This window comes from Simochromis diagramma, unplaced genomic scaffold (assembly GCF_900408965.1).
Source record: "Simochromis diagramma unplaced genomic scaffold, fSimDia1.1 OVJJ01000596.1, whole genome shotgun sequence".
Taxonomy (NCBI): Eukaryota; Metazoa; Chordata; class Actinopteri; order Cichliformes; family Cichlidae; genus Simochromis; species Simochromis diagramma.
The window spans coordinates 21,471,982-21,498,540 of NW_024387245.1; the positions used below are offsets into that span (position 1 = coordinate 21,471,982).

A 26,559-nucleotide genomic window follows, 5' to 3' on the forward strand; every position below is an offset into this window, starting at 1 on the left:
GCTCGCTTCATTGTCCCCTTGTGTTTTTAAGCTTTTGCGTGCGTGTGTGAGGTCCAATAATCCCAACGGTGTGTTTCAGCTCACACTGCATTATCATGGCTGTATGTGTATTGTACATGGTGATTAAAGGGATTTTGACTGACTGCGATTACAGCTCTGCCTGCTGAGAGCATGTAGGACTATCCAGCGGCTGAGCACCTGTACTTCAATACTATGTAGCTTTCTGAAATACTACATTGATGTTTCATAAGTAACAAGTGTCAGATTTTAAGCCAATCTAACATGTGAGCACTAACAGAAAGTTTAATTTAAATACTCTGTTTTTAAAGGCTGCTTAATTCTTAATTCAGATTCTACCTGCCACTGCTCCAGCTTGCCCTGATGAGATTAGGTCAGAGATTTGCTGACCCTGTCTCTCTTTATCCCCTCCCTCCCATCTGTACTTAAAATACGAAATAAATAAATAAATGAATAACAAAAAAAAAAAAAAAAAAAAAAAAAAAAAAAAAAAAAAAAAAAAAAAACACACACACACACTCTCTGGCAGATGGCTGTCGAGATAGAGGAAGGGTAAGAGTAGCAGTGGGGGGGGGAGAACATAGAGCTGCATCAACAAACTATGGCTAAAATATATTTATCTTAAAAAAAGTTAAAATATAAAGTGTAATACAATTATTACATATATAAAAATGATAATGTAATAACTTTAACCCCAACCCTTCAGATCTCACATAAATGTCAACTCTCCTGGCTCGAGGTTGCCTTCATCCTGACATGAAAACGCTCGACATTGTCTGATTTTTCCTCAGGTTTCATAACTCACAGAATTTCTTCTACTCAAAAAACAAAAACACGTGCAGTTTGTAACATGAAACCAGGAATAATCCCCTGACTGAAACAAGAAGAAAGCCTTTTGCTGATTTGCATCGTTTCCACCAGTGGTTGAAGCAAGAGGGAAGATCTGTGGAGCCTGATTTAAAAAAAGCCACCAGCTGCTCCTGCAGATGCCAATCTAAATAAGAAATCTTAAACCAATTTTATAATTGTTAAGGAATATTTACAATGTGATATGGGCTGATTATTTTTCGCCATCAGGTTGATGAAAGTAGAGCAGGTAACAACTTTTTGGGGGGGTATTCTTAAGTGAATTGTCTCTCTTTAAATACTCACAACATGCTTTATTTTCTGATGCATCAGATCAACCATATTATACCCATCTTTACCCAAAACCAAGTTAATAAACGGTGTGTGGCCTGTTCTGCCTTTTCTTCTTCTTCCAGCTGCTCCCTCTAGGTGTAGCTCCATCTCCACCTCTAACATCCTCCTGTCACACCAACCCACTGAATGTCCTCCTTCATTATAACCATGAATCTCCCCTTTTTCCTCTTTGCCATCTTGTAAATCTTGCCTCCGTCTGAAGACGTTTACAGATATTTATTTAAATTGGATTTGATAAATGCATATTGACTGGCTGGCAGAGGAGTAAAAACAAAGCAATAAATCCAGAATTCAGTTTGGGAATGTTTGACGACATCCCATTCATATGAAACACATGCGAATCCTGCTTTTTCATTATTAAGTGCATGCTACAGAGATGGAAAACAACGCAAGCAACTAAAGATTAACTGCGTGATCAGGATCACCTCCACCAATTCCAGTTGCTGAACTGAACCTCTGGATTGTGTTTGTTCTTTTTGGAGCTTTTTAAATGCCATAATCTGAAAAATGATATAAACTACTGGGCAGATATTGTACTACACTGTGAATTCAGTTTGCACTTTGTGCTGTATATACATGTCTGTGGATCTAGACTCCAGAAGTCATTTCTTTTTGGAGAAAAGGGTGGACGACTAAGTTACGAGCTGCAACCTACCTGAAAATGGAAATGTGCCTGAGTGTTGCATACTGTAATAAATACTGTTTTAATCCCTTACAAGCAAAGTATGGGCTCTACCTTAGACCAAAAATCAAATAAATATCATATATTTAGACTCTGTGCTCCTTAAATGACGTTAGAAATGCTCTGAATATTTAAAGAGAGAAAATTCAGTTAAATAGTGGAAGGGACCAAAAAGTATAAGCACAAAGCAGAGTGTGACAGCTGGCTGTGGTGGGGTTGTGAGAGGGGGGGGGGGGCTCATGCCTACAGCAGAGGACCTTTTTGCACAAAATCTGCTTTTCTGGCCTAAGTGAGCCACAGCACGCGACAATGAGCTCATCATGATGATTACCTAAGCTCAAATGACTTCCTGCGCTTACACAGTCACACACGTGATTAACATAACAGCAGCCAGAACCCTGGTCACTGGATGATGGTTAAACAAGTTGAACAAATAAACGATTAAAGATGCGATAGCTGGGAAAAATCAAAAAGTGGAACTGAAGTATATCTTCATTTTTTAATAGTCACTGGATCATACGGTTTAGGATTTCTGGACTAAATTTTTCAATTGAGAAATAAATAAATAAATATTTTAACCTGGTATATTTATGTAAATGTATTTCTAATAAACTTAAGTTATTAATGATCAGAACATTGTTGAAAAGTAATCCAACTATGACCACATGTTAAACACTGAAATCTATTTTAAATGGAACCCATTACGCCAATTTCCGTTTCATTTTTTTTATTTTTTTATTCTTGGACTCAGACCCTAAATTCAAGATGTTTTAGCTCCTGCCCCTTTGAGACCAACCTCTTTTTAAATAAACTTTCTTCTAATTGGCTGCCCCTCATCAACAAAACATTTGAACAGCTGGTAGGTGGGACTCACTCTCAGTGACATCATACAGAACCAGGGGGAAAAAAAATAAACAAATTTGGCAACCGCCAATTTGCAAATCCCACATTGCTGCATTGGAGTAATGTAGATGTGGTCAAGACAACCTGCTAAAGTTAAAACCAATCATCAGAATGGGGATAATAGGTGATTTAAGTGACTTTGAACGCGGCATGGTTGTTGGTGCCAAATGGTCTGGTTTGCGTATTTCAGAAACTGCTTATTTACTGGGATTTTCCTGCACAGTTAACTCTACGGTTTACAGAGAATGGGCCCACAAAAGGGAAAACATCCAGTGAGCATCAATTCTCTGGGCAAAAATGCCTTACTGATGCCAGAGGAGACTGGTCCGCCACTTGGTACCAGCTGAGCATTGTTTAAACACCATAGCCTGAGTATTATTGCTGAACCTGTCCATCTCTTTATAACCAGTGTACCCATTGTCTGTTGTTACTTTCAGCAGGATAACACCCCATGTCACAAAATCATCTCAGGACACAGATTCCCATGTCTTGACCACCTCTTTAAGGTAGACTATAGACAGTGTAAAAGATGAACGTTAGTTTTACTTTTCAGATATAAGTAACTTGGATGTGCTTTACACCTGCAGTCTTTTCAATGGCCACACAAAGCCAACAACTTTGGTTTCAAGTAAGACTTTGTGTTATATGTTATATGAGTTCTGTGGAAAACCAGAACTCAGCTCCTTTACTTTGTTACCTTTCTAAGCAATTTCTTGATGTCGTCAGTCTCAAGTAGCACTGAATAAAACATTTAGTTGTAAATTATGGTCATCTTCAAAATCGGCAAGGACAGTTAAAGCAGTCTTTAAGAAGCTTTGAGTTGCAATTGCCATCTCTATCTTGGTGTCTGACGTGATAATACTTGTTTCTGATTCTTAGAATGAAAACTTACAGACTGGACTTCATGTTGTATTCAGTAAGACTGGAAACTAAGAGCTGAGCCCCTAAACTAATCAGGAAACTGTTTATTGAGGGCGCAGAGCAAAACAGCCAAGCTGTGTTTTCCCAGGTAGCCTTCTCTACAACCACAGGTCACCAGCAGATCGCCATCTGCTGGCTATTAAAAAGAGTGCAGATTAAATACACTTATGACTTGGTTTTAAAAGCTAAATCCATCTTCTATATACATACTATACACACACACACACACACACACACACACACACAATAAGTGGGTTTGAATTATACTCCCCCTTAGCTGCTAAAAGCTCCATGATCCATTACTCTATAAAGTTACTTAACCCTGAGTCAAGTATCATAAGCAGAAACATAAACATGACTGTTCTTGATGGTTTAAAACACAACAGCTCTGCTTGAATTTGGTCATTCAGAGTTCCCTTTCCCTTCACTATCAGTTCACTGCAAAATATCAAAGCAATCAATTAAATGCATTTCCTGTGATCCACCGGGGTCAACAGCTCGGGCTTATGGAAAACATGTGCACGCTGTAAATGAGATGAGGTTGGGAGTGTCTTTAGGTGCAGATGGACTCACCCTATGCAGGGTCACGGTGTATTGCTCCCACACAGTCTCCTCCATGACCGGGTTCTGAGGAGAGAGAAGAAAAGATTACCACGGATGGGTTTATTTCACCGGACAGATTAATAATGTATTTTGTGATGTAACAACAAAGCTAGTTCATTAGCCCATGCTTCCTGTTGTTACACAACCACAAGAACAATGACAGCCCTCCACTGGGCTGTTTAGTGCAAGCTGTGAAAAGTAACTTCTGGCTTTTGTTGATTAGAAATGGATTTGGAACACTTAAGCATCAGTTTGCACTCTTTAAATAAGACAAAACAAAAAACTGTATGAAACAGGCTGTATGAGGAAGCCACCAACAGGTCACACTAAGAAATACTAATTAGAAGACAGACTCAAACTGACAGAGTGAGGAAAAAACTGAAATAAAGTGAAATTGTTTAAAAGATGTTTCCTTTTTAAATAGATGCTGCCACTTTATTTATATCTGTTAGGAGACTAAAAACTCATTCAGTCCAAAGAAAATCGCAAAGTTGGTCAAAAACATGCCCTTATTTTCAACAACGACAAAGGCGATTTCAAAATATAAAAACACGAATGACACATCAATTTTTTTACACAACAAACATGGAGAGAGAAAAGGCAAACTACTTTATATCCGTTCACATAAACTACCCGGAATTTTTTCACCCGTTAGTGCTACTTTTCTGCACTTCTGACATCCTCATTTCAAAATAAAACACGACCCAAACCATTAAAGAAACTCTCAGGTCATGCTGGCTGGCCAGACATCTGATCAAATTTAAGCTGCAATCAGAATAGCACTCACGAGCCCCTGCAGGATACGTATGGTCTTCACCGCGTGGGCCCATTTCCTGTGCAAGCTGAGGACCGTCTTCATCATTGGTGCTCAGTCTCTTTCCTTTCTGTGTCTCTCCCTGCTCACCGCCAGCGGTGCTCTGGCAGACTGATGTGCGCCACAGCCTCCTCCATGGCCACAGCTGCACAACCACCAGCAGCTCTCTCCCTGCATCTGCCCGCCCGCCCGCCTGCCTTTGACGTAAGAGGGATTCTGCTGGCCTACATTCAGCACAAATCCCACCGTCTGCAGAAAGTGTAAACACACAGGCACACCAGCTCCTGTGCAAGCACGCGGCGATCCCAACAACCTGAGAGTTCATCCACAAACGCGACAGCAGATCACTCGACGTATTCCGGCTTCGCCATGCGCTCGCACATCGAGATATATCGGGCACTTCCCAAAGTTTCAGAGCCGATTCTCACTTCACAGAGACAAACCCACAGTGAACGTTTGAGGAGTTCAAATCTGAGTTAGTACAATGGTTAGGATTTTACATCGTGGAAAGTGAAAAATCTCTGTGCTGCTGCCATTTCAGGCTCAGGCTTAGTGAAATGGGGGCATGACTCAAGCTGGCAGCACACCCATCATAACCCACTTTTTTGATCTTCTGGCCAGCACAGGAATACTTTAGGACCAGTGGCAGAAGCAGAGAGACTGCACAGTGGTGGGGGGGAACAAACTCTTGGAGAGGGAGATTTTTTTATTGTTTTGGTTCTTTTTTTTTTAAGATCTGGAAATGACCTTTGAAATGCCCATCTGGAACTTTATCTTAAACCGTTTTTCGCAAGCCAGGCTCGTGTGTGTGGAGAGCAAAGGATTGGAAACATACTGAGCCCAGCCTCAATAAAAAGGGGGAACATTTATATTGGAGAGGTGGGGGGGGGGGGGGGGGGAGGAGAGAGATCACTTGACATCCATTTGCACCACAAAGGGCCAAACAGACTGCCATGTGTGAAGAGGGGAGACATATGAATGACTTAGAAATATGAGCGTGCTTCAGGCAAAGCCAAACCAATTTAAGTCAGAGTGTCTTTTTGTACTATGCGATTTGAACGTTATGGGTCCTCGCAGGCAGGCCCGCTGGATAAGTCACAGTCCCTAGTGCAAGCGATTACATAACAAAACACAAACACATTTCCACTAATGAGGAGGGGAAATGAAATACTGGGTTATACACACAGGATGTGACTTGGAAAACAAATTTAGAGATACAGCTCATCACTTATCACAAAGAAAATACAAAATAAATGTGTAGCTGAAAAAAAATCCCCCCCCCCCAAAAACCCCCAAACCATTTTTACTGTTACCGTAAGACAGTAACGTCTCTTGCAGAATTATTTAAGTACCCATCTATTCTTATATCAATCACGTTTGTCCAAAGAAAAATAACCTGGAACATGTTTAATAGATGGTAGACCTATATTATCATTTTCATTATAACTTCATTTGTTTGGGGTTTTTTTTGGACTAATCTGAATGTTAAATGTAAATTAAGGCACAAAGTGATGCATTTTAATTATAACATTGAATTACATTGCTTTGCCTTCCCTACAGGCCAAAACTAACTAACTAAATAAATACAATTATATAAAGTAGGAACATGACATGAAACATGCTACAAGAAAATGTTCAGTTAAGTTAAAGACTTTTCTGCCTATCAACCAAAGTTTTATTTAGGTTTTACAGCTTTGTTTAGAGTATAATCGCATCATTTGAGCAACATGCTTCTCTTGTCCCAATTACTTCCCATCTTTCCTTGAAATCAAAGGAACATTATCAGGAAATGACAAAATGACCCAGCCACTTCCTGTGTTTATGTGCTGCTGATAAGAAAAGGCAGTGCAAGTCTACCCCCTCCTGGCCGTATACCTGCATTACCTCGTGTGCCAGAAAAACAACTCCTGCATAAGTATATTTAATTTAGTGTAGAAAAACAACAACTACATTGAGTTTGAAGGCTTTAGTTTGTAATGCAGGGGGACCACAACACTGCCGTTTCCCAAGAAAGTGGATTTTCAAATAACCACAAGATAAATAAGACCAAAAACGTTAAATCCGCTGTAAAATGTACCAATCGGTCGACTAAACAAAAACTGCGGATTGGATCAGAAGTCAAAACTAATCTTAAGACAACAGAGATGTGTTTAAAGTTAAAAGTTAGCTAACTAAACCGTTCGTGTGGCTGGTAGCAGTCGCAGTAGCAGTAACAGCAGGTGCAACAGGCTTCAGCAGGGATTCATGGAAACTCCCGACTTTTCCTCAAGGATATTCACACACACACACACACACACACACGCAAACACACGCAAACACACACACAGCACATCCACAGGGCTAAAGTTATCTAATAATGCTACATTACACTACATTTGTATTCGTCAGTACTAACTGTAAGCGTACAAAAGGACTTACTGTTAAATACTGAGTAGCGTATCTGCTCAGAGAGAGCAGCCCCCCTCCGTTTACTGGCATCACGCACTTTGAACTGTCCGAGAGTGGTACCGAGGATTCAAACCAAACTACGACTAGTTAGGCGTTTCCGGTGGCACATCTGCCACAAGTTGTGAAGAATTTAAAAGAAAATTAGAAGCTTGAAAAAGTAAAAGTCCTGAATGTTTCACTTTAAGTGAACCACTTCACTCACAAAACACACAGACTTCGTGAATCCAGAGTAAAAAATTAGCGCCGACAGCTCCTAGCTTGGTTCAGATTGTACCAAGTAGGACCCCCCGGGAGGGGTGGGGTTAGGTCCAAACTAATTTAGATAAATAAAGACCAACTCGAACAACAGTTTAGAAACTTAACTTTAATGAAACTAATACTGATATTCCAATAATATGTGTAATTACAAACCGCTGATAACACAGCAAATAGAGAAATAAAGGTGGCTTATGACCCTTAAATCGTTGAGATGGACGCGTCCAAAATTCCCATTGATTTTTAGGCAGCCTGCTGTGAGGCTTCCAGCCAGACAGCACAACAACAGCCTTAATTAAACTAAGTGAGGAATATTATAGACATTAACCAAACTGTCGACGCGTCCATTTTAGGATAACTAAAATATTTAATTCCAACTGCTTTCAATGCAAAAAAACAACAACAACAACGTTTATTCAGGGTGTGTAAATAATAATAACTCTTGTGAGTAAATCCAACACCCCTCCCCCAAACGACACATATTTAAGCTCCTAAATATCTACTAACAGGTTTGACAGGAAAAAGTATACAGTTTGTTCCTTTAGGCAGAATGCAGCCATTTGTTGATTATTACCTTACATTGGTGTTTGCTGTCTGTTAATATCAAATTTCCCCTAACTTAATATCTACATCTCTACATCTAAATGTGTATTTGCGACATTACAGATTGACTTTACATTACATTCAACCTCTACAACTTCAAAAATGTTTCCCAGAACTTTTCAAGCACATCTTTTTTAACTTAAAAAAACAAACAAACTTTATTCTTTAACGGGACATTTGACATATTTTGTCTTGCCTAGTCTGTTCAACTGAACAAACATTTATATTGAGGTTTTCTAGTCAAATGGACCACTTAAAGGGCTTTTTTAATACAAGCTGACATGCCCAAATTCATACAGTAGTACTCTAGAGCACACTCACTCATATATAGACGGATGTGCTGGGAGTTACTTGGGTTTCAGTAGCTTGCCCAAGGATCCTTCAATATGTGGACCGGAAGACCTGAGGACTGAACTACTGACCTTCCTGTTAGTGGTCTTCTGATTCCTTCTATTGTTGTAATAGGAAAGGATCTTCCACTACAGTTGTGATCTGTCCTTGCATCTGAAATATAACTTCTTTTTTTTTAGGTCATGGAATAAAGAGATCAGACTATTTTCTTCTCTCAAATGATGCACGCAGCAAGAAATAGTTGGCTTTGGATGCGCTTCCACCGGTGGAAATTGGCATTGTTTGATTCCACTCATCTACTAACAGGCAAATATATTTTTAACCAATGAGAGCAGCGTCTTCCTGGGTGACAATCAAGAGGCTCATATCTTGGAATGGCCTACATGCCCACCAGATCTCAATCTAATCAAACCACCTTTTCTTAAATAAATATGACAGACATCGCCATGATCAAAAACACAAAATGACGGTGCTCTGCTTCAACAGTGAAGTTACAGAGTCTAGGAGAATCAAATCCAAGGGGCACTGAAGCCATTTTGGTGGCACTTGGATGGCTCAACACCTTAAAATGACTCTTAATGTTGGTTTTCCTTTAATTTGTCACCCATATAATACCATGTGAAAAACTCAAAGCTCCTATTATGAGAAGCTTATACAAAAGGTCAAGATGACCACACGCAGATGTCCCACAATGACCCCTTGTTTTTTTTCCCCCCTTTCATCTCTGTGTGCACAATTTACTGTGTGTATGAAGCCGCCCTCATCTGGTATTTTATCACAGAAGAATCAGATAAGAACACACCAGCTGACTCTGAAAATGTCCAAAATCCTTTATACAACCTGATCCATCCCTTTAATATCCACCATTTTTACAAATTTCTGCTTCTGAAGAACACAGCACTTTATCCACACTTTTTTTTTTTTTTAACGGCAGTGAATTAAATAATGACAATACAATTTCAGAGAAATTAAGGTCAACCCAAATAAATCAACACATTCCACTCCAACTAAGAGATGCCAAACTGATCTTAAAATAGACCATCCAAATGCAAAACAGCTTCACTGCCCTGAATAATTTGTGGGAGCAAGTCATTAAAACAATGAAGCTTCTGGGACGTGACATGTCTCCCTGGTTAATCATCATTCTGGATTCAGGAGGGGTCACAACAGTGTAGTTATATTCAAATAAGGAAACGGGGAGGAAGCAGCCTGGGAAAGACTGAGTCACTGAACTTTATCTTCAAGTCGTCAATGTGTCAGAGCAGAAGCAGTCTCAGTCACAGCTTACAAATGCACAAATAGAGGAAAAAAAGGACATGCCTGCATTTTTCAGATCACTGATGGGATTACGCAAGAGTTTCGTAAGAGTGAAAAATCATTAAATTTTCAACAGCAGAGTTTCACACAATCACCCGAGTGACGTTAACCACAAAACCCACCAAACCTTGCTTGACAAAAACAAACATTTGCCAAGAAAAAGGACACTCAGTGCGCTCCATGTGCGCACAGACAAGCCCTGAAAGCATTACACTCAACACAAGGAAATCATTAAAATGCAAGGATTTGACACATTTTCTTAGCTTAGATGAGCTCCAGCTAACAAGCAAAATCACTTCTACAAATGCCATGAATTTAATTAAAACATTACTAAGAAAAAAAAAATTGTAGTTACCTGAATTACATCATTTTCACTGAACCAATTCAAGTAAAAATCATACTTTCATGCGTCTCATCTCAGCTTGACTTGTTTTTGGTAGCTGGTGTTTTCCCCTCTACCTCCTCAAAGTTTGCTGGACTCTCACTGATAGCAATGTCACACAGAACTGAAGAAACATCCACGTGATCACACTACAAACACAGGAACAACAGAGGATATCCACGAATTCACTTCTGCTCCTTATCCAGGTCGTGATCACAGAGGCAGCAGCCTGAGCAGAGCTGCAAAGACCTCCCTCTGACATGCCATCACCTCTAGCTCTTCCAGCGATCTGTCAAGGTGTTAACAAGCCACCTGAGAGAGACAGGCTCAATTTCATACCTCCTCACTCTGTGATGAGTCACCCTTGTGGCTCCTGCAGGGTCTCTTAATTAAGGTCCAGAGGTGAACACCCAAAGGCAACAGGCTGCATCTACACAACAAACATGTGGCCTTCATAGTATGCCACGGGACGAGGGCTGCTTGATTGCCTTCCATTGCTCTGCACTGGATCTACATGACTTTGGCCTAGCACCATAGACAAACATACCAGGTAAACACATCGTTTTCAGGGATCTCCTAACAAACTGTTAGAGGGAAATACAGCAGGAAGCTGTGGGAGGTCCTCTGATGCTGAAAAAAAACAACCTCTAACATCATCTTGATGCATTTTATGTCACTATCAAGTAAAAGATCATGTCCACCGCTAATTGAAAAAATGCTGTTGTACATTTCAGAAATGTTTCAGAAATGATAAAGAGTCTTGGAAAACTTGACCTCTGACCTTGACCTTAAAGGTTGAGGTCACTGAGATTCATACATATTCGGGATTTCTAAGCAGATGCAACTATGGTATGAATTTGAAAATCACTTTCTTCTCGAGTTATTGCAGTCACAAACTTGCGTCCATGTTGCCCGACTGACAATACAAAAAAAAAAAGAAAAGAAAAAAAGGGAAGAATAATGCATTACAATGTGCTTTTCAATAACATTTACAGTCAAATCTTTCCTAGTCATACACAAACACGTGGATTTCCATCAAAAGCCATTCACAAGTGCGTGCAGCCCAACACAAGCACTGCACCTTCACAGAGCAAGGCTAGTAAGCATCAGTGCAGACTCAAACCTCAGCTGGCTATTCTCAGAGCTGAGAAACAGCAGCAGCTCCAATCTGAACTCCTCCCTACAAAACAAACTCCTCACTCGGTTTCCGCCTCCTTCTCGCACAGGGCACCACACAGCCTTCACAAGAAAACAAGAGGTGGTGACTGTGGTCATTGTAGAAAGCTCTGCAAACAAATGACTGAATCTTTGTTTTCCCCAAAGCTTTTAATACCACAAAAATGAACACGAGCACAGCAGTATCAGCTTTACTTTGATGCTTTTGTGGGGAATTTAACATGGTTGGAAAATAACTATTGTCTGATTCATTATCTTTAAAATCTCCATAAAATTAAAGACAATGATTGTACTGTGATTTCTTTTATGCTAACATGCAAAATGAGCTTTCAGTGAGAAAGCTCCTTTTTACACACACACACACACACACACACACACACACACACACACACACACACACACACACACACACACACACACACACACACACACACACACACACACACACACACACACACACACACACACACACACACACACACACACAGGGAAACAAACCATCAAACAACACCGCACATATGCAAATTGCTTAGTCATCAGTGCTATTGTTCGCTCTTTCCTGTCACTAACATTGAGTAGGTGCAGAGAGAACTGAGGCTGAGATCTCACTGACAGCACAACGGCTAATTGAAAAGCCACTAGATTCACTGCTAGATGTTTAAAGTACATTAAACTACAGTGTGGTGATTTCAGTTGTGAATGGGAGGGATGTCTGAAGCCTGGGAGGACCTCTATATCAAATTTTAACTTCAACAACCAGTTTGTCTTGCAGCGGTTGATATTAAATTATTTCACTCAAACAAAAATCAGAAAAATGTTAATGATCGAAAGGGTTATACTTACTAAATTCTGGGGGGGTTCATGTTGATGAATTTTAAGAGGCATATTGAGTTAATGAAAAAATTACCTATGTTGGTATTAGCGAACTACTTACACCGATCGCTATTAGAGCCTCACTTAAGTTACTGTTATATGGTGCAATACTTATCCTTCCCATATCAAATAACACACACACTTCAAATAACAGGCTTCAAATATTATGGTCCAATCTAGATGCTCCTTCTGATCCCCTTTTTCTTGGTTACAAACCTCTAAATTTAAAAGAATATAACATATTTCACAATGACTGTGCTATGTATAGAGTAGTATTTACATTTAACAAAAGACTTTGTGAGCTTATCCAATATTTCATCCTTCTCACACATATAATACAAGAAAACAAAAACACCAAGATTTGAAGGGAAAGATTTGAAACTCTGGTTGGCTTTCTACCTGAGATTTACACTTATTTTTATGTGAAACTAGCTAGAGGTATTGGTGTGTTAGTGTATTAATGGATGGTTAGTGTAACAGTGTTAGTTATACGTTAGGATCTTTAAGGTTACCTTAGGATACTTTAGTGACTAGGTTAGTTACAGTACATTGGTAATTCTATACGTATTTGCTGTATATTATCTGATGTTTTGGCCCCTATTTATAAGTTGAGGTTAGCTTTTAGGAAGCACCATTTCACAAATAACCATCTCATATAGACTATCATGTTGGAATGTATATTTTGATTGATTTGTGAATAAACCAAACTGAAACTAAAGCAAAATAAAGCTCAGAACTGTGTACTCAGTTCAGTAAGAGACTGGACACTGGGTAGAGTTTAGGCTCAAACAGTTGAGTATCTGAACCAGTCCTAGCAAAGTCATTTAAAAATGTTAGTTTTAATGTTGTACAATTTGTCACACGCGATGGCCGAGTGACGGTCCTCGCCTTTTTTTCTTGGCTTAGCTCACTGAAGACTCAATCTATTGCATTCGATACCAAAAAAGTACCAGGTACAAGGCACAATCCACAAGGTAGTGTTAGTGAAGAAAGGAAAACAAAAAAATATCACATAACTCGAGGCCAAATCAGATACAGTGTGGACGTTTATGTAAAAGACGTACCATCATAATAGCCGAGAAGCTGCGTGAAGACAGGCGGCGAAGATACAAGTACTGGGCTTCTCTGGACCAGCAGAACTTTCTGCTGCACTTGAGGAGGTCAGTGCTGGTCTGGTCAGAGCCAGGCTGATCCCTGAGCACATAAGAGAAACACAATATTACATCATAACCAGCAGTGTTACCATAATGAAAAGGGATTATTTAAAACTTTCACTGTATAGCACTTTGTCTAAAGGGCAGCAAGAGGAGTAGATTTATTTCTTTAGAGGATGCTTTGACCTTAAAACATAGCGATTTGTTGAATAGTCTGAAATATTTAAATGGGCATGACTCAGAAAATCATGTTGTCCAAGTGAGGTGTCAAGAGATGCTTTGCACCAGCCGGAGAGATCTATTTTTATACAGCATAAAAAGAATAAGGCTCTCTAAACATTCCCGAGTTATGTAATTGCTTTACACATTTCCTAGACATGTTCATTTATAGTCTTTTACACAGTTTGCAGGCAACATTAAATAAGAGACTTTAAAACAAATTATGGAGGAAAAACTCTTCTTGGGCTCGACTCGTAGTTTTGCATGACTTTAGTTGAAAATAATCCATATTTTTCTGACATTTGGACATAATCCACCTTCTCCCTCATTCTCCTTCTCCTGTTAAGCCATCCTTCTTTTGATTGGCTGCCCCTCGTTTGAAGAGCAGGTGGGTGGGGCTTTATGCAGATCCTAATATGGCAAGATTAAAAATTATCTTAAAATTTTTTTAAGGGCAATCAAAAGCAAATCAAAATGATATAGAGTATATAGTATGATGGATAGTTTAATAGAATTAGCCACATGTTTGTCATTGGTGCATGACACAGTTAAACCAGACTCACCAGAAGACCAGGCTGACACAGATAACAGACTATTATCAAACTCATCTCAAGTCTCATTTTAAGCATCTCTGCCATTGATCACAAGCAGCATGTCCAAACATATGGTCAAAACCCATCCCCAGCTTCATGGCATTGTGTCAAACACACTGAGATGATCTGAGTGGATAAAGTCAGATATCACATCATCGTACAGAGGGAAGAAACCAGATTTCCTCTGCGTGACCAAACCTTAACTGTTACACTTTCTAAAAAAAGGAGGGGCTCAGTATTTCCAGGAAGACCTGAAGCGTGCCTGGGGATAAAAACACTGGTGGTGTCTCCACTGACTTCCTACCGAAGTCCACTCTGCGCAGACTTCATTACTCTATGAGCGACTACATTAAAAGGGCATTTAGATATTTTAGTACCTCATTTCCTACAAGCTCATGGATATTTATCCTGGCATTTATAATTATGTTACTACTAAAAGCAGGATACTCAGAGGGTAATGTAAAACAGAAAGCCAAACCATTTTAATCCCTAGTATGAGCCACGCTCCAAAAACATATCCTATTTGCTATATCCATTCAAAACAACTCCTCCATTCTTCATAAATGATTTCATTTGGGGAAAAGAATCAAAGTCACCTCTTCAATTTGTTTTGTTTTTTCTTTTCAAATTACAGCTCAATCAACAGTTTGCATTTACTTGCATTCTGTAATGATCCAAATTTATAATGCATTTTCATGTTGCTTCCACATGCTCCAAAAACTGATAAAAAAGGAAGCATTTGTTCTGTTGATCGCCCGCCCTCTTCTGTTTTTTGTTTTCCTTTTGGTTTGTCTTCTGTGTAGGACTTCCTGTAAATGATTACTGCTTGCCGGCTTGCTTCCAAGTAATTGCTGCATATTAATATTAAAGATTTCAACCAGTAAAACCTAACATGGCTTTTATTGCGTAGCACACAAAGGAAACACAAAGGAAACAAAGCAAACTTCAGCAGCACTTGTGACAAACAACAAATTGAAAGTATTGTCATGATGTTTTTGACAGTGCATCTGAACTTACAGAGCAATATCAAGGTTCTTAATTTTTTTCCTACACCATGCTTGAATTGACTTGCTAGATCCAGAAGCATATCTAGAACTGGATTCATTTGAGATGGTTTGATCTCTTCCTGAAATCATCAGTGTCTCCTTTTTTTTTTTTTTTTTTTTTTTTTTTTTAAATTTCAATCAGATCTGGATCCTTCCCAAAAGTTCATTATATCTAAGTTGGACCAAGCCCTACCTATGAAAAAAAATATTGAAATGGCAAATCTGTCCATAATATTGTAGTAATCCTGCTAACAGACAGACAAACAAAGAGATAAAGTGAACCAATCACATAATCTGCTGGGTGGAGGTAATTATGGCTGAAACATAAATTGCTCAATAACCTTGGGATCAAGAATATTTCAAGTATACCTCCCTCAGTTGCAGCTACAAAACTGATACTTGAGGGTGAGGTAGCTCACAGAAGTAACATTGTTTAGGGCCTGCTTTTATTAAAGCTTGTAAGTATTTTTATTTCTCTACTTTTCCACAGATTTGTCATTAATGTGACAAGCATTAGTTTGATTATTTAATCCTGTTGTTATAGTTAGATTATCTTGGATGTGTCGAGTGTAAGTAGTGAACAAGTTTGTGCGCACAGAAGAACTACATAATTATGAATAATTAAAAAAAAAAAAAATATATATATATATATATATATATATATATATATATATATATATATATATATATATATATATATATATATATATACACACACACACACACACACACACACACACATACACACACACATATATATATATACACATACACACACACACATATATCAAACTAATGAGGTAATAAAGCAAGTTAGTCACTCAGCATGACAAGCTGAAATGTATCAATACAAATGCAGGAGAAAAAGCTACAAAGACAGAGGATGAGGAGGTTTCTACTTTGAAACTTTAATCAACTTTAAACTGTTTGGAGACAGTGGTGACGATTTGGCTGTCACGATACAAACGATAAGAAATTCTTTGAAGTGTAAAAGGAAAGAGGCTGAAAATGCTGCTACAATAGTTGTAGCCTGGGCGGGGTTCCACATTAGGGTTGGGCAATAATGTGTAATTGTTACTCCTGACTCCCTTTGTTATGGGTCGCTGCTCGAGTCGAGGTGTGCGAGTTTAACTTGGAAGAATAGTGTATTGCAATAATTACTGAGGCTGGTAAATAAAGCAAATACTAAACTGAAGCAATTTGTTGATTGGTACATAAGTAATTATTGAAAAATTAAAAAAAAAAAAAGACTACATAACAATGATTTCAAACAAAGTTTTAAAAAGAAAACATTTCCTGCCAAATGCAGGACACAACACAAACACGCGTCTTTCTTTAAAAGAAAATTACTTTCCACATTACATCACTGTGTCTCTCTGTAGTGAGAAGAATGTGTCATGCATTGTGTTTACAATCCACCTGTCCGATTCCTCCCCCTTCCTCGTGGCAGCTAGTGGCCCAGATGGTCACAATGTTGATATAGTTGCCTCACAGATTTCTGCCTTTAAGGATTATGGTGAGTAACTGAAACACAGTTTCTGTGCTGTGCGAATGAAATAAAATACCTTTGCCTTCCTTCTTGCTTGGGAAACTACTAACAATAGAATTATCTGCATGACCACCAAACTGTTTTTTCTTCAGAAATCTTTTGATTCCCCCACTGAACTGCAACAGCAGGATATAAAAATCCATCTTCTAGAAGGAAACATCCAATACAAGTACCGGTACGGTACAGTAATCAAACTCACCCTGGGGGTCTCCACAGTTTCCTGCCTGGTGGCAGCAGCTCCCGTTTGTTTAAGGGTACAATCCCCATCGCTGCCTGCATGATCGTGATGAACTTCTTAAACTTCATCTTCTAACTCTCCTTTATGAACATCCCATGGACCTCATCACTAACTGCTGCTACACTCCCTGATCCCAACCTGAAGTGATGAGTGTCTACTCATCTCCTTTGGCATCATCAAACTTGTCTGTTCTTGCGCCTCAGTGCATCACTTTCTCCAGGAGACTGAGCGTCCAGTGCTGCGCGGTTCCCGCGGCGTGACCACTAAGGGTCCTGTCCTCAACCGCTGACTCCCACAGATGTCCTTTTGGCTTTTCCAAGCGAACGAGGATGAAAGGAAAACAAACAGCCACGTTCCTGCCAGGAGGTGGGCTGGCCGAGAGGGGATAACAACACGTCACTCTTACATAATTCTCGAGCTTCTCTGGACATTACACTAATGAAAATGCAGCTTCTGCCACCACCGCCGCTACCGCTGCTGCTGTGACTGCTGCTGCAGCCGCTGGGATAATTGTGGTACTAAGCCTTGACAGATCATGCATGCTCCCCGCCCCCTTCTTCTATAATCCCCCCCATCCAGGCTTAGTTTTCTCACCATTTACACCCAGACAGATCCATCTACTTTGAAAAAAAAAAAAAGAAAAGAAAAAAAATAAATCACATGATGACACACCCCTCAATACCAAAGCTAACCTCTAATGGATGAAGATTATTAATGACAAAGCAATCACCAGACAACTTTAAGCTGCAGTCAGTCTGCAGTTCAAGATTTGCACAAGAACAGATGTGATGCCACAGCACGTTTTCACACCCATGTTTCACTGGAGAAGCCAAATGTATCTGGCTTCTGTGTGTGTGTGTGCGTGTGTGTGTCTTTCAAGCCCAAATTCACACCTTCATCTGACCCAGTTGATTTTTCTTTTGTGATTGGCTGGCTGCACAACAAGTTTCCACAAACCAAAGTGACAGACTTTCACAAGGCGAAAGGTGCAAGACAGGACCCAAGAGTCAGATAATGCCTCGACTTGCAGTCTGCAACTCACTTCTCAAACATGTGATTTCATCCTCAGTATTCTGAATTTGTGGATGAATAATTATTTAACAATGGTTTTGCAACCATTCAGTCCCATTAGTAAACTTCAATAATCCATCCCCAACTCTTCCCTGCATCCATCCCTCTCCTCCCTCCCACTTTGATATAAACCCTCGGCACGCACGCAGATTAAATGTATCTTGCCATCCCCGAGTCACCAGATGACAGCAGGCTGCCATGTCCTGAGAGGTTTGAAATAAATAAATAAATCTTTGTGACCTCTTGATGAGCTGCCAGCCAATGCAAACTCTTGACAGAATTTATATTCAAGCTGCTTGTATGTCTGGATTACGGCTCTGGATGGTCCTGCCATGAGAGCTGCTGCAGATTTCACTGAGCAGGAAAAATCCCTCAGCACTCCAAGAGGGGGGAGCAAAAAATGCCAGGAGCGCAGCAGGGGAGACACAGAAATAGCAAGACTATTTTTAAAAACACTGGATAACGGCAACATGCGGGGAGAGGAGGGGGAAAAAATGAGGAGAGGGGTTTCTTTTGAGTTCACCCTGTATGTCTGTTTTTGTCTGATGAGCCACAGATTAAGAGCAATGGCTGGACCGAGGGCAAAATTTACAGAGCAGGGTGACAGTCGTTTTTATCATAATCCAACACTTTACAGTAATCTCACGGGGAACACTGATCCAATCCACACTGAAGAATGTGCGTGCGTACTTATGACTAACACATGTGCAAACGTGAAAAAACTAAACAAGCAATCACACCTGTGCACACCTGGCACATGGACAATGATGACTGGTTAGAAAGAGAGTTATGCAGCAAACTATTTTTTGGCCAGATACCTACCAGCATAATGGTGCTGAAAATACTGCAGGTAACAGTTTGTGAAATAAAGCCTGTGAAATCAAAGTTTAACAGTTTAAATAAACAAATGATGGATGATTTGAGGAGCTCTGTGCTAACTGTAACCTGATAATAAAAGGTGGAAGTGCCAAAAAGTCCAGTTCCTCTAGCAGCTGTTTAAAGCAAGTCAACCCCCCATGTTAAAATGTCCAACTTTACAGCCAGGTAAGACCGTTTTTTAAGTGTGTTTGGTTTTTTTTTAAATAACTCACCTGCCTGGATAGGGATCATGTTTAAAGTGATGCTATTGGGATGTTTTGGCAGATGTGCAAAGACACACAGCCAACTGCTGTCTGCCAAGCATCACCTCCACCAAATTGAGCGTCTGCACCGCGTTTGCGCTGTTGGTGCCTTTTGGAGCATAATGAAGTTGCAAAAATGAGCAGATATGAATTTTGTGTGAGTGACAACCGTTTAATTTATGGCTAATAACCAAGCCTGCTAGCCTTTGGTTGATCACTTAAAGTGACACCCACACACTCTCGGTCCTTCGGGCTCCAACAAAACAAAATGGCAGCAGCCAAAACACTAATACTGTCACTTTAAAATATGAAGTCCAGAAACCACTAAGTATTTATATACAGCCTGTAAGCTTTGAATTGAAACATATGGGAATTTGGTCAGTTAGGGTTTGGCATTTGTATAGAAAACGTGGAAAACTCTAATCGGATGTATTCATTGTGACCATGATGAAGCTGTCTATTTCCTGGTTCATATACGTTCCTGTTCTCAGCTATGACCTGGAGCAGGGGATAATAACCAGAAGACAGAAAGTATTTTCCTCACAAGGGTGGAGGGGCTCAGAGGAGTGCTGTTCCTCCTCCACATGGAAAGAAGCCAGCTGAGGTGGTTCAGACATCTCACCAGGATGCCTCTGAATGCATTCTGGGAAAGATATTTCAAGCACGTCTAATTTGGAGGAGCCCTGAAGGCAGACCTAGGGCGGGCTGGAGAGATTATCTCTCAGCTGGCTTTGGAATTCCTCAGTAACCCTCAAGGAAGACTAAGGGGGTAGTGTTAGGGAAAGAAATGCCTGATCATGCTTAGACTGATGCCCACACAACTCAGACCAGGATGAGAACACGGATGGATGGCATCTTGTTCAAGTTAAAATAATCCCTTGGAACTGTATCCATATCCACAAAGGAAATATATACTAAAATTTATTTCAAAATGTATTTTTTCAGCAGTAAAATTCAAACCAAGTTCTTTATCTGTCAAATATTATCAATCTATAACGCATCTGAATTAACCTGAGAATGCACCACACACGCAGCTCACACCCTTTAGTTTTTAAAAAGTGGGAGAGTAAGTCATGGTTCCAGCTAATTCCTTTGTCACTGCATGTTTTTTTTACTTTTTAATGAGAATGAGTTCTGTTTTTCCCCCTCATCTTCCCACAGGGTGAACAAATGCGGCTGGAGCTGCTTGGTCTTCTTAATGCTTTTACATAAGCAGTTCGTTTCTCTGCCCCTTGTCACTTCCTCACATGCTCGAGTAGTGCTGGGGTGCTGCATTACTAAGGCCCGGGCCATTATGCAATGTCCGTATGCAATGCATGTGAGTGCCAGATGGAGGGACACATGCCACTCACAAATCTGGGATGAGAGTGTGCAGACAGAAAGGGAAAGGGGGAAAAAAAAAAAAATCAGTATGTACATCCCCTCCACAGGTATAATCTGGATCAGCTGCAAGCATGTAGTGACATGAAGATGAATTAAAGAGTCAAAAAGCAACACGAGAGCGAAAAAAGACAACATTTTTCAGTTTATCTATAAAAAGCTGGGTCTCCCTGCTAGATGTGTTTCTGTTCAATAGCAGTGAGACATGAGCACCGTGATGCAAGAAACTAAATGACACTGTAGACGTCCCATGTAGATTTCAACTCTTTTGGGGATGTGCCGACTGTGAAATTACACTGGTCCAGGTCTTTTATTTTTACAAAGTCTTTTGGGTTTTCAGACATTTAGCTTGAACAAAATTAATGTGACACAACAGACAGGTTGAAATGTGAGTAAGCACAGTACTGTAAACCACAGATCTACAGATATTAGAGAGAACACCACCCAAAGTAAGGCTTATGCCACAGCTGTCCTAAATTAACAGTATTGGTAATTACCAAAGATATTGTTTATGTTTCTGTAATGGTTAATCCACCGATAAGCGCACACTCTCTAACTGAAATGATATTTATAACAGCAAAATACAAACATTGTAATTTGCAAATTTTCAGACTTACCATTTTACAAAAAAAAAAAAACTGAAAAATAATAATAAAACACAGGATCGTTTTTTGATTAAGATGCCAAATTACAGTTATTTACTTGCAATCCTGAACAAGTAATTTTAGTGGTTGAATGTTATACTTGAACACACGTATCAGGAAGTATGTGTACAATTCCAGGTAAACACCACCACATGGAAAATTTGTATTCACTATCATTTAATGGCTACTTACTTTTAGATACTGAATTGTAAGCAAAATAAAAGAACTATGTCTGAAAACATTACGCAACATAAGGGCCACAAACATGTAAATGCAAAGATTTCTAGATGATAAAAGTGCAACTATGCCATTTGTTTTATGGGTGCACATGCTGTATCGCCATTTACACACAGTGTTTAATGTTTTTTACTTTTTTAATGTTTTAATGGGCTTTTTTTTTTTTTTTTTTTTTTTAATTCTCACTATTCCCGATCTTTATGTTTTATTCTAAAATAATTTATCCATAGAGCTTAAACTGTTAGTTTAAGGTAAGAAGCAGCCTCCAGAACTACAAAATGAAACCAATGTGGAAGTGGCAAAAACAGCTGTTTTTCTAGCGGCCACTTGTTAAAATTTAACAGTTTTACAGGGTAAACGGCATGTTTACATCCTGAACCTCTATGAATAGTTAGCACTTTCATAACAGCTGTGTGGTGATTATTATTAATATTATTATTATTTCAGTTTTAACGTATACGGTGTGGCTCCTGTTATTTGCACGTGTCACAAACAAGCAGTTTTAGGCAAGCGATGCATTATAAGGCTCAGGCTGGTGGTACATTTTGGAACATTTCTGAAGGAATTACCACAATAAAATCACGGCTAACTATAACTTTTAAAAAATTAAGTCCTTTGGAGTAGCATGTGTACATCTCCGTGTTTCACTTGCACAGTTTATAGAGACGGCCTGTTAACCAAGCTAGGACTCCAAACTCATCCAAATATGATCATGGTTCCACATAGCAGTGGCTAAAAACAGTAACACCGAAACCTCACATTCCTAGTCTAATGGCACTGGGTGATGCGACTCTAGGTATATCAATATTTTATCGACAGTCTATGATTCAACCCCATGTTTAAAATGGTTTATAGCTTCCACCCTTCGTTCTTTGAACCTCAACCGTTATCAGAAATGCATGTCAGTAAATAAAAACTTATCCGAGAGGTTCCTCTTGCTTTTTTTATTATAAGTATATCATTTGAGATGATACTGCTTTATATGTATGCAATGAAATGATGCTTTTGAATGTTTGTAAACTGTTAGGATATAAACTAAGAATAAGAATAAGAATCATTAAACACGAGGAAACACTCACAGTGCGAGCCCCTGTTCAATTTCAATTTTATTTAGATTGCGCCACATCACAACAACAGTTGCCTAAAGGGGCTTGAGGTGTGCCTCTAGTGCGCTGAAACTAGTAGTAAGCGCATGAATACACACGCAGAGGAGACAGCTACACGCAGGCCCGAATACAGTGTAGGTCATACCTGACGTTTTGACAAAAAGAAACTATCAAATAAATTAAAATATGACACCCTGCTGCCTTCAAGAACCAAGATAAAAAAAATGTTATTAGTTGCTTAAGCTGTCGGAGCCCCACCTTAAATTTACACAGGCACCAGATAAAGATGGGGTAAAATGGCAGTGCGCGCCACAAACACAGTGAAAGCAAATCGATACTCACTGCGGACAATGCCGGACCTACTTACCAGGTGAAACTTCGTGTGTCCTGTCCTTATGTGACCGCAGGCAGCAGAGTAATCCCAAAAGCTGAACTGGACAAAGGAAGGGTGAGGAAGGAGAGGATTTTGACGGAACAAAGTTTTGGCGAGCCTCGAAAAATCCTTCTTCCTGGTTCTGTCAGGTATGTGGGCGTAGCTTAGAAACTGCAGGTGTGCTGTGTGTGCAGCTCCACTGCAGTTTCACCCATGACCTTTTTGGGCGGTGCCATTCTTCTGAGTCACTCTTCCTGTGTCATAAAAGGGACTTTTATACCGAAACTACACTCACCAGCTACTTTATCAGGCGCTTTATTGCTTCTACTGGGTTGCGATAGCATACCCAGTGATAGCAAGAGTCCAGCGTGGCTTTAATTCTTTATGGCATATTCCACAAGTTGCAGGAAACAGTCCTCGGAGATTCTGGTCTGTTTTGACATGATAACATCACAAAGTTGCTGCACATTTGGTTGATGCAAATCTCCCCCTCCACCACATCCCAAAGGTGCTCTATTACATCGAGATCTGGTGACAGTGGAAGCCATTTGAGTACAGGGAACTCACAGACACCAGCGGTTCAACAAAACAGTTTGAGATGATTTGACCTTTGTAAAATGACGTGTTATCCCGCTGCTAGCCATCAGGGGACGTGATCATAAAGGGATAGATATGATCAGCAAAAATAATCGTGTAGGTGATGTGATGTTTATACGATGTTCATCTGGTACTAAGGGGTCCAAAGTATGTTAAGAAAACATCCCCCACATCATTACACTGCCAGCATCCTGAACCACTGGTACAAGGTGGGATGAATCCATGCTTTCATGTTGTTCACACCAAATTCTGAACCTACCCTTTTCAGTGTTGCAGCAGAAATCGAGCCAAAAACATTTCTAGTGTTCTGTTGTTCAATTTCAGTGAGCCTGTGCAAACAGTAGCTTCAGTTCCCTGTTCTTAGCTGACATCAACAGTGAGGTTTTGTCCAGAGAGCTGCTGCTCATTGTCTCTTTTTTTGGACCATTCTCAGTAAGCCCTAGAGATGGTTGTGTGGGGAAAATCCCAGCAGATCAGCAGTTCCTAAAATACTCAGACCAGCCCATCTGGCACCAAGAACCATGCCACGTTCAAAGCCGTTTCAAATGTAGTTTTTCCCTCATTCTGATCCTCAGTGATAACTTTAGTAAACACAAAATATTCAGTTATTTGAATCTAATCTTGCACTCAGATGTTTGTCTCGTTTTAATTCTCAGTGCTAAATCTGCACTGCAGAAAAGACAACTTTGCTCAGAGCTGATAAGTAGAGCTTCAAGGGCAGCTGCTCAGAGTTCTTTTGAGTGAATCCTTTTTTTTATTTATGGCTATTAAGGCCTGGAACAAGCTTACTAAAAGCTTGAAAACATGCATAGATTTTCATAGTTTCATAATTTATCTTTTGATGTAATCAATAAATTAATTAATTAATTATACGAATAAATAAGGCTTGTCAATGTTAATCAAATGTTACTTCTTTTACTTTTACCCCATATCATCCTGATCATCCTGAGTTCATGTATTGACAGCAGGGGTGTTGCCACATAGGGAGGATGGGGTGGCACTGCCTCCCTGTGAAATATGATTGGCCTCCCCAGTGTCCACCCAACAGTCCCATTGGACAATAGTGCCACTCATTTTACATGCATTACACCATGAGAGCCTGTGTATGACCAGTGGTGGAAAGTATGAAAACGAGCCATTTTCTTCCGCTTTTCTGAAATCAGGTCACGGGGCAGCAGCCGAAGCAGGGAAGCCCATACCTCCCTCTTGCCACCTCCTCCAGCTTATCCAGGGAAGTATCATGCCATTCCCAGGCCATCTGATGGATGTAATCTCTCCAGCACACCCACGGTTTACCCTGGGTCCTCCACCCAGTTAGACATACCCACCCGGAACACCTTTCCCAGTCAGTGACAGCCTTAGCCTCTTTGTGATGTGGAGGAGCGGCGGCTCTACTCTGAGCTCCTCCTGAATGACTGAACTACTCACCCTATCTCCAAGGGAGAGCCCATCCACCCTTCAGAGAAAGCCACTTGTACCTACAATTTCATTCTTTCACCTTTAAAAGAACTTTAAAAGAAATAGCACAAGCTAGTTATGGTAATAAAAGAGTAAATCAGTGAAAACACAAGAATGCAAAGGCGATATTGTTCATCTAAGAGTTGTGCACAGTCTGTGTTGTGGTGAGAGGTTTGGCCTTAAACGTGGCAGTTTTAGGTCTCATAATGGCTGACATCATTTAAATGATTCTGCGTAATGAGCACTTTTAGCCAGTTCAGGTGTAATGTGATGCTAAAATGTTTGGACTATTACTTATTGTAATTAGGATTATGAATGTAACTGAAGTAAAGTGTGAATACTGGTTTCACCACTTTGTAAAACAGTTATTCAATAAAAAACAAATGTTAAACTCAGAGTATTATACATCTGTGTTAATGTACAGGGCTGCAAATGAGCCTGAACATTGTGCCTACTATGCCAGTATATTTGTCTTGTCAAATACTATAATTGCTTTGTTCTTGGTCCATCCTGTGTTGCCCTACTTAAAAAAAGAAAAAGTCCCCGTTTGATTGTCTGGTTATGGAATGAGGGTGAGTACGTGCAGAGGTGTTGTACCGAGGGAAAGCGGGAGTGACTAGGGAGTGATGGGAGGGGGCTGTTGCAAGCTTGGAATGAAAAGTTTGTTTTTGTTTGCATTTTTTTTTAATTTCAAACAAGTTGGATTGTTATAATGAAATTGGAATAAATCGGTTGGGTAACTGAAATGAAACAATGGTTTAGCAAGCTAATTTGTTTAATCTAGTTGACTGCTAATATGCAGTGCATCAGTGTGTCTGTGTGGGACAATGCCAGGTGGTAGTGTTACATTTTCATATCCATTTTAGAATTTAAGAATAAATTAAACTGAGCATGTTACAGGACTAATATATCACATTTCCTGCTCTTTTGCTAAGTAAATATAATAAGGATAAATGGAAGCATAAGTTTGTTCTTGTGGCCACATGTGAAAGTCTTTCTATACTCCTATATTCTTTTATTTCACTGTTATTTCAGCTGCTGTTATGTCTGGTAACAGGTTTTGACATTAAAAACAGTATGTATTCACTGTTGCTTCACTTTCTTTGTGGTAGTTTCTATCATAGGCACCAAAATCTGCAAATCTTGTAATTCTTGGTAATTTCTCCTGGTGAATATGATCAACCTTCTCCTTCTGACTATAATAAAAACGCATTCCCTTCATATGCA

At 39.7% G+C, this 26,559-nt stretch overlaps 1 protein-coding gene across 6 annotated transcripts in view; it reads right to left on the reverse strand.

Moving 5' to 3' along the window:
* The window catches only part of tjp2a (tight junction protein 2a (zona occludens 2)), a 41,497-nt gene extending 17,973 nt beyond the window's left edge, over positions 1-23,524 (reverse strand). The window contains exons 1-3 of one of the 6 annotated variants that reach the window (XM_040053211.1): positions 23,272-23,524; positions 13,611-13,740; positions 4,298-4,351 (exon numbers count right to left, since the gene is read on the reverse strand). In XM_040053211.1, the coding sequence (XP_039909145.1) occupies positions 4,298-4,351; positions 13,611-13,616 (60 nt within the window). In that variant the 5' untranslated portion in view covers positions 13,617-13,740; positions 23,272-23,524. Of the gene's footprint in view, positions 1-4,297; positions 4,352-5,114; positions 6,010-7,559; positions 10,385-10,470; positions 12,000-13,610; positions 13,741-17,306; positions 17,864-23,271 lie in introns of those variants that run through there. The other 5 variants (XM_040053208.1, XM_040053214.1, XM_040053212.1 and 2 more) reach the window with 5 other exon arrangements.
* Positions 23,525-26,559: the final 3,035 nt, after the last annotated feature.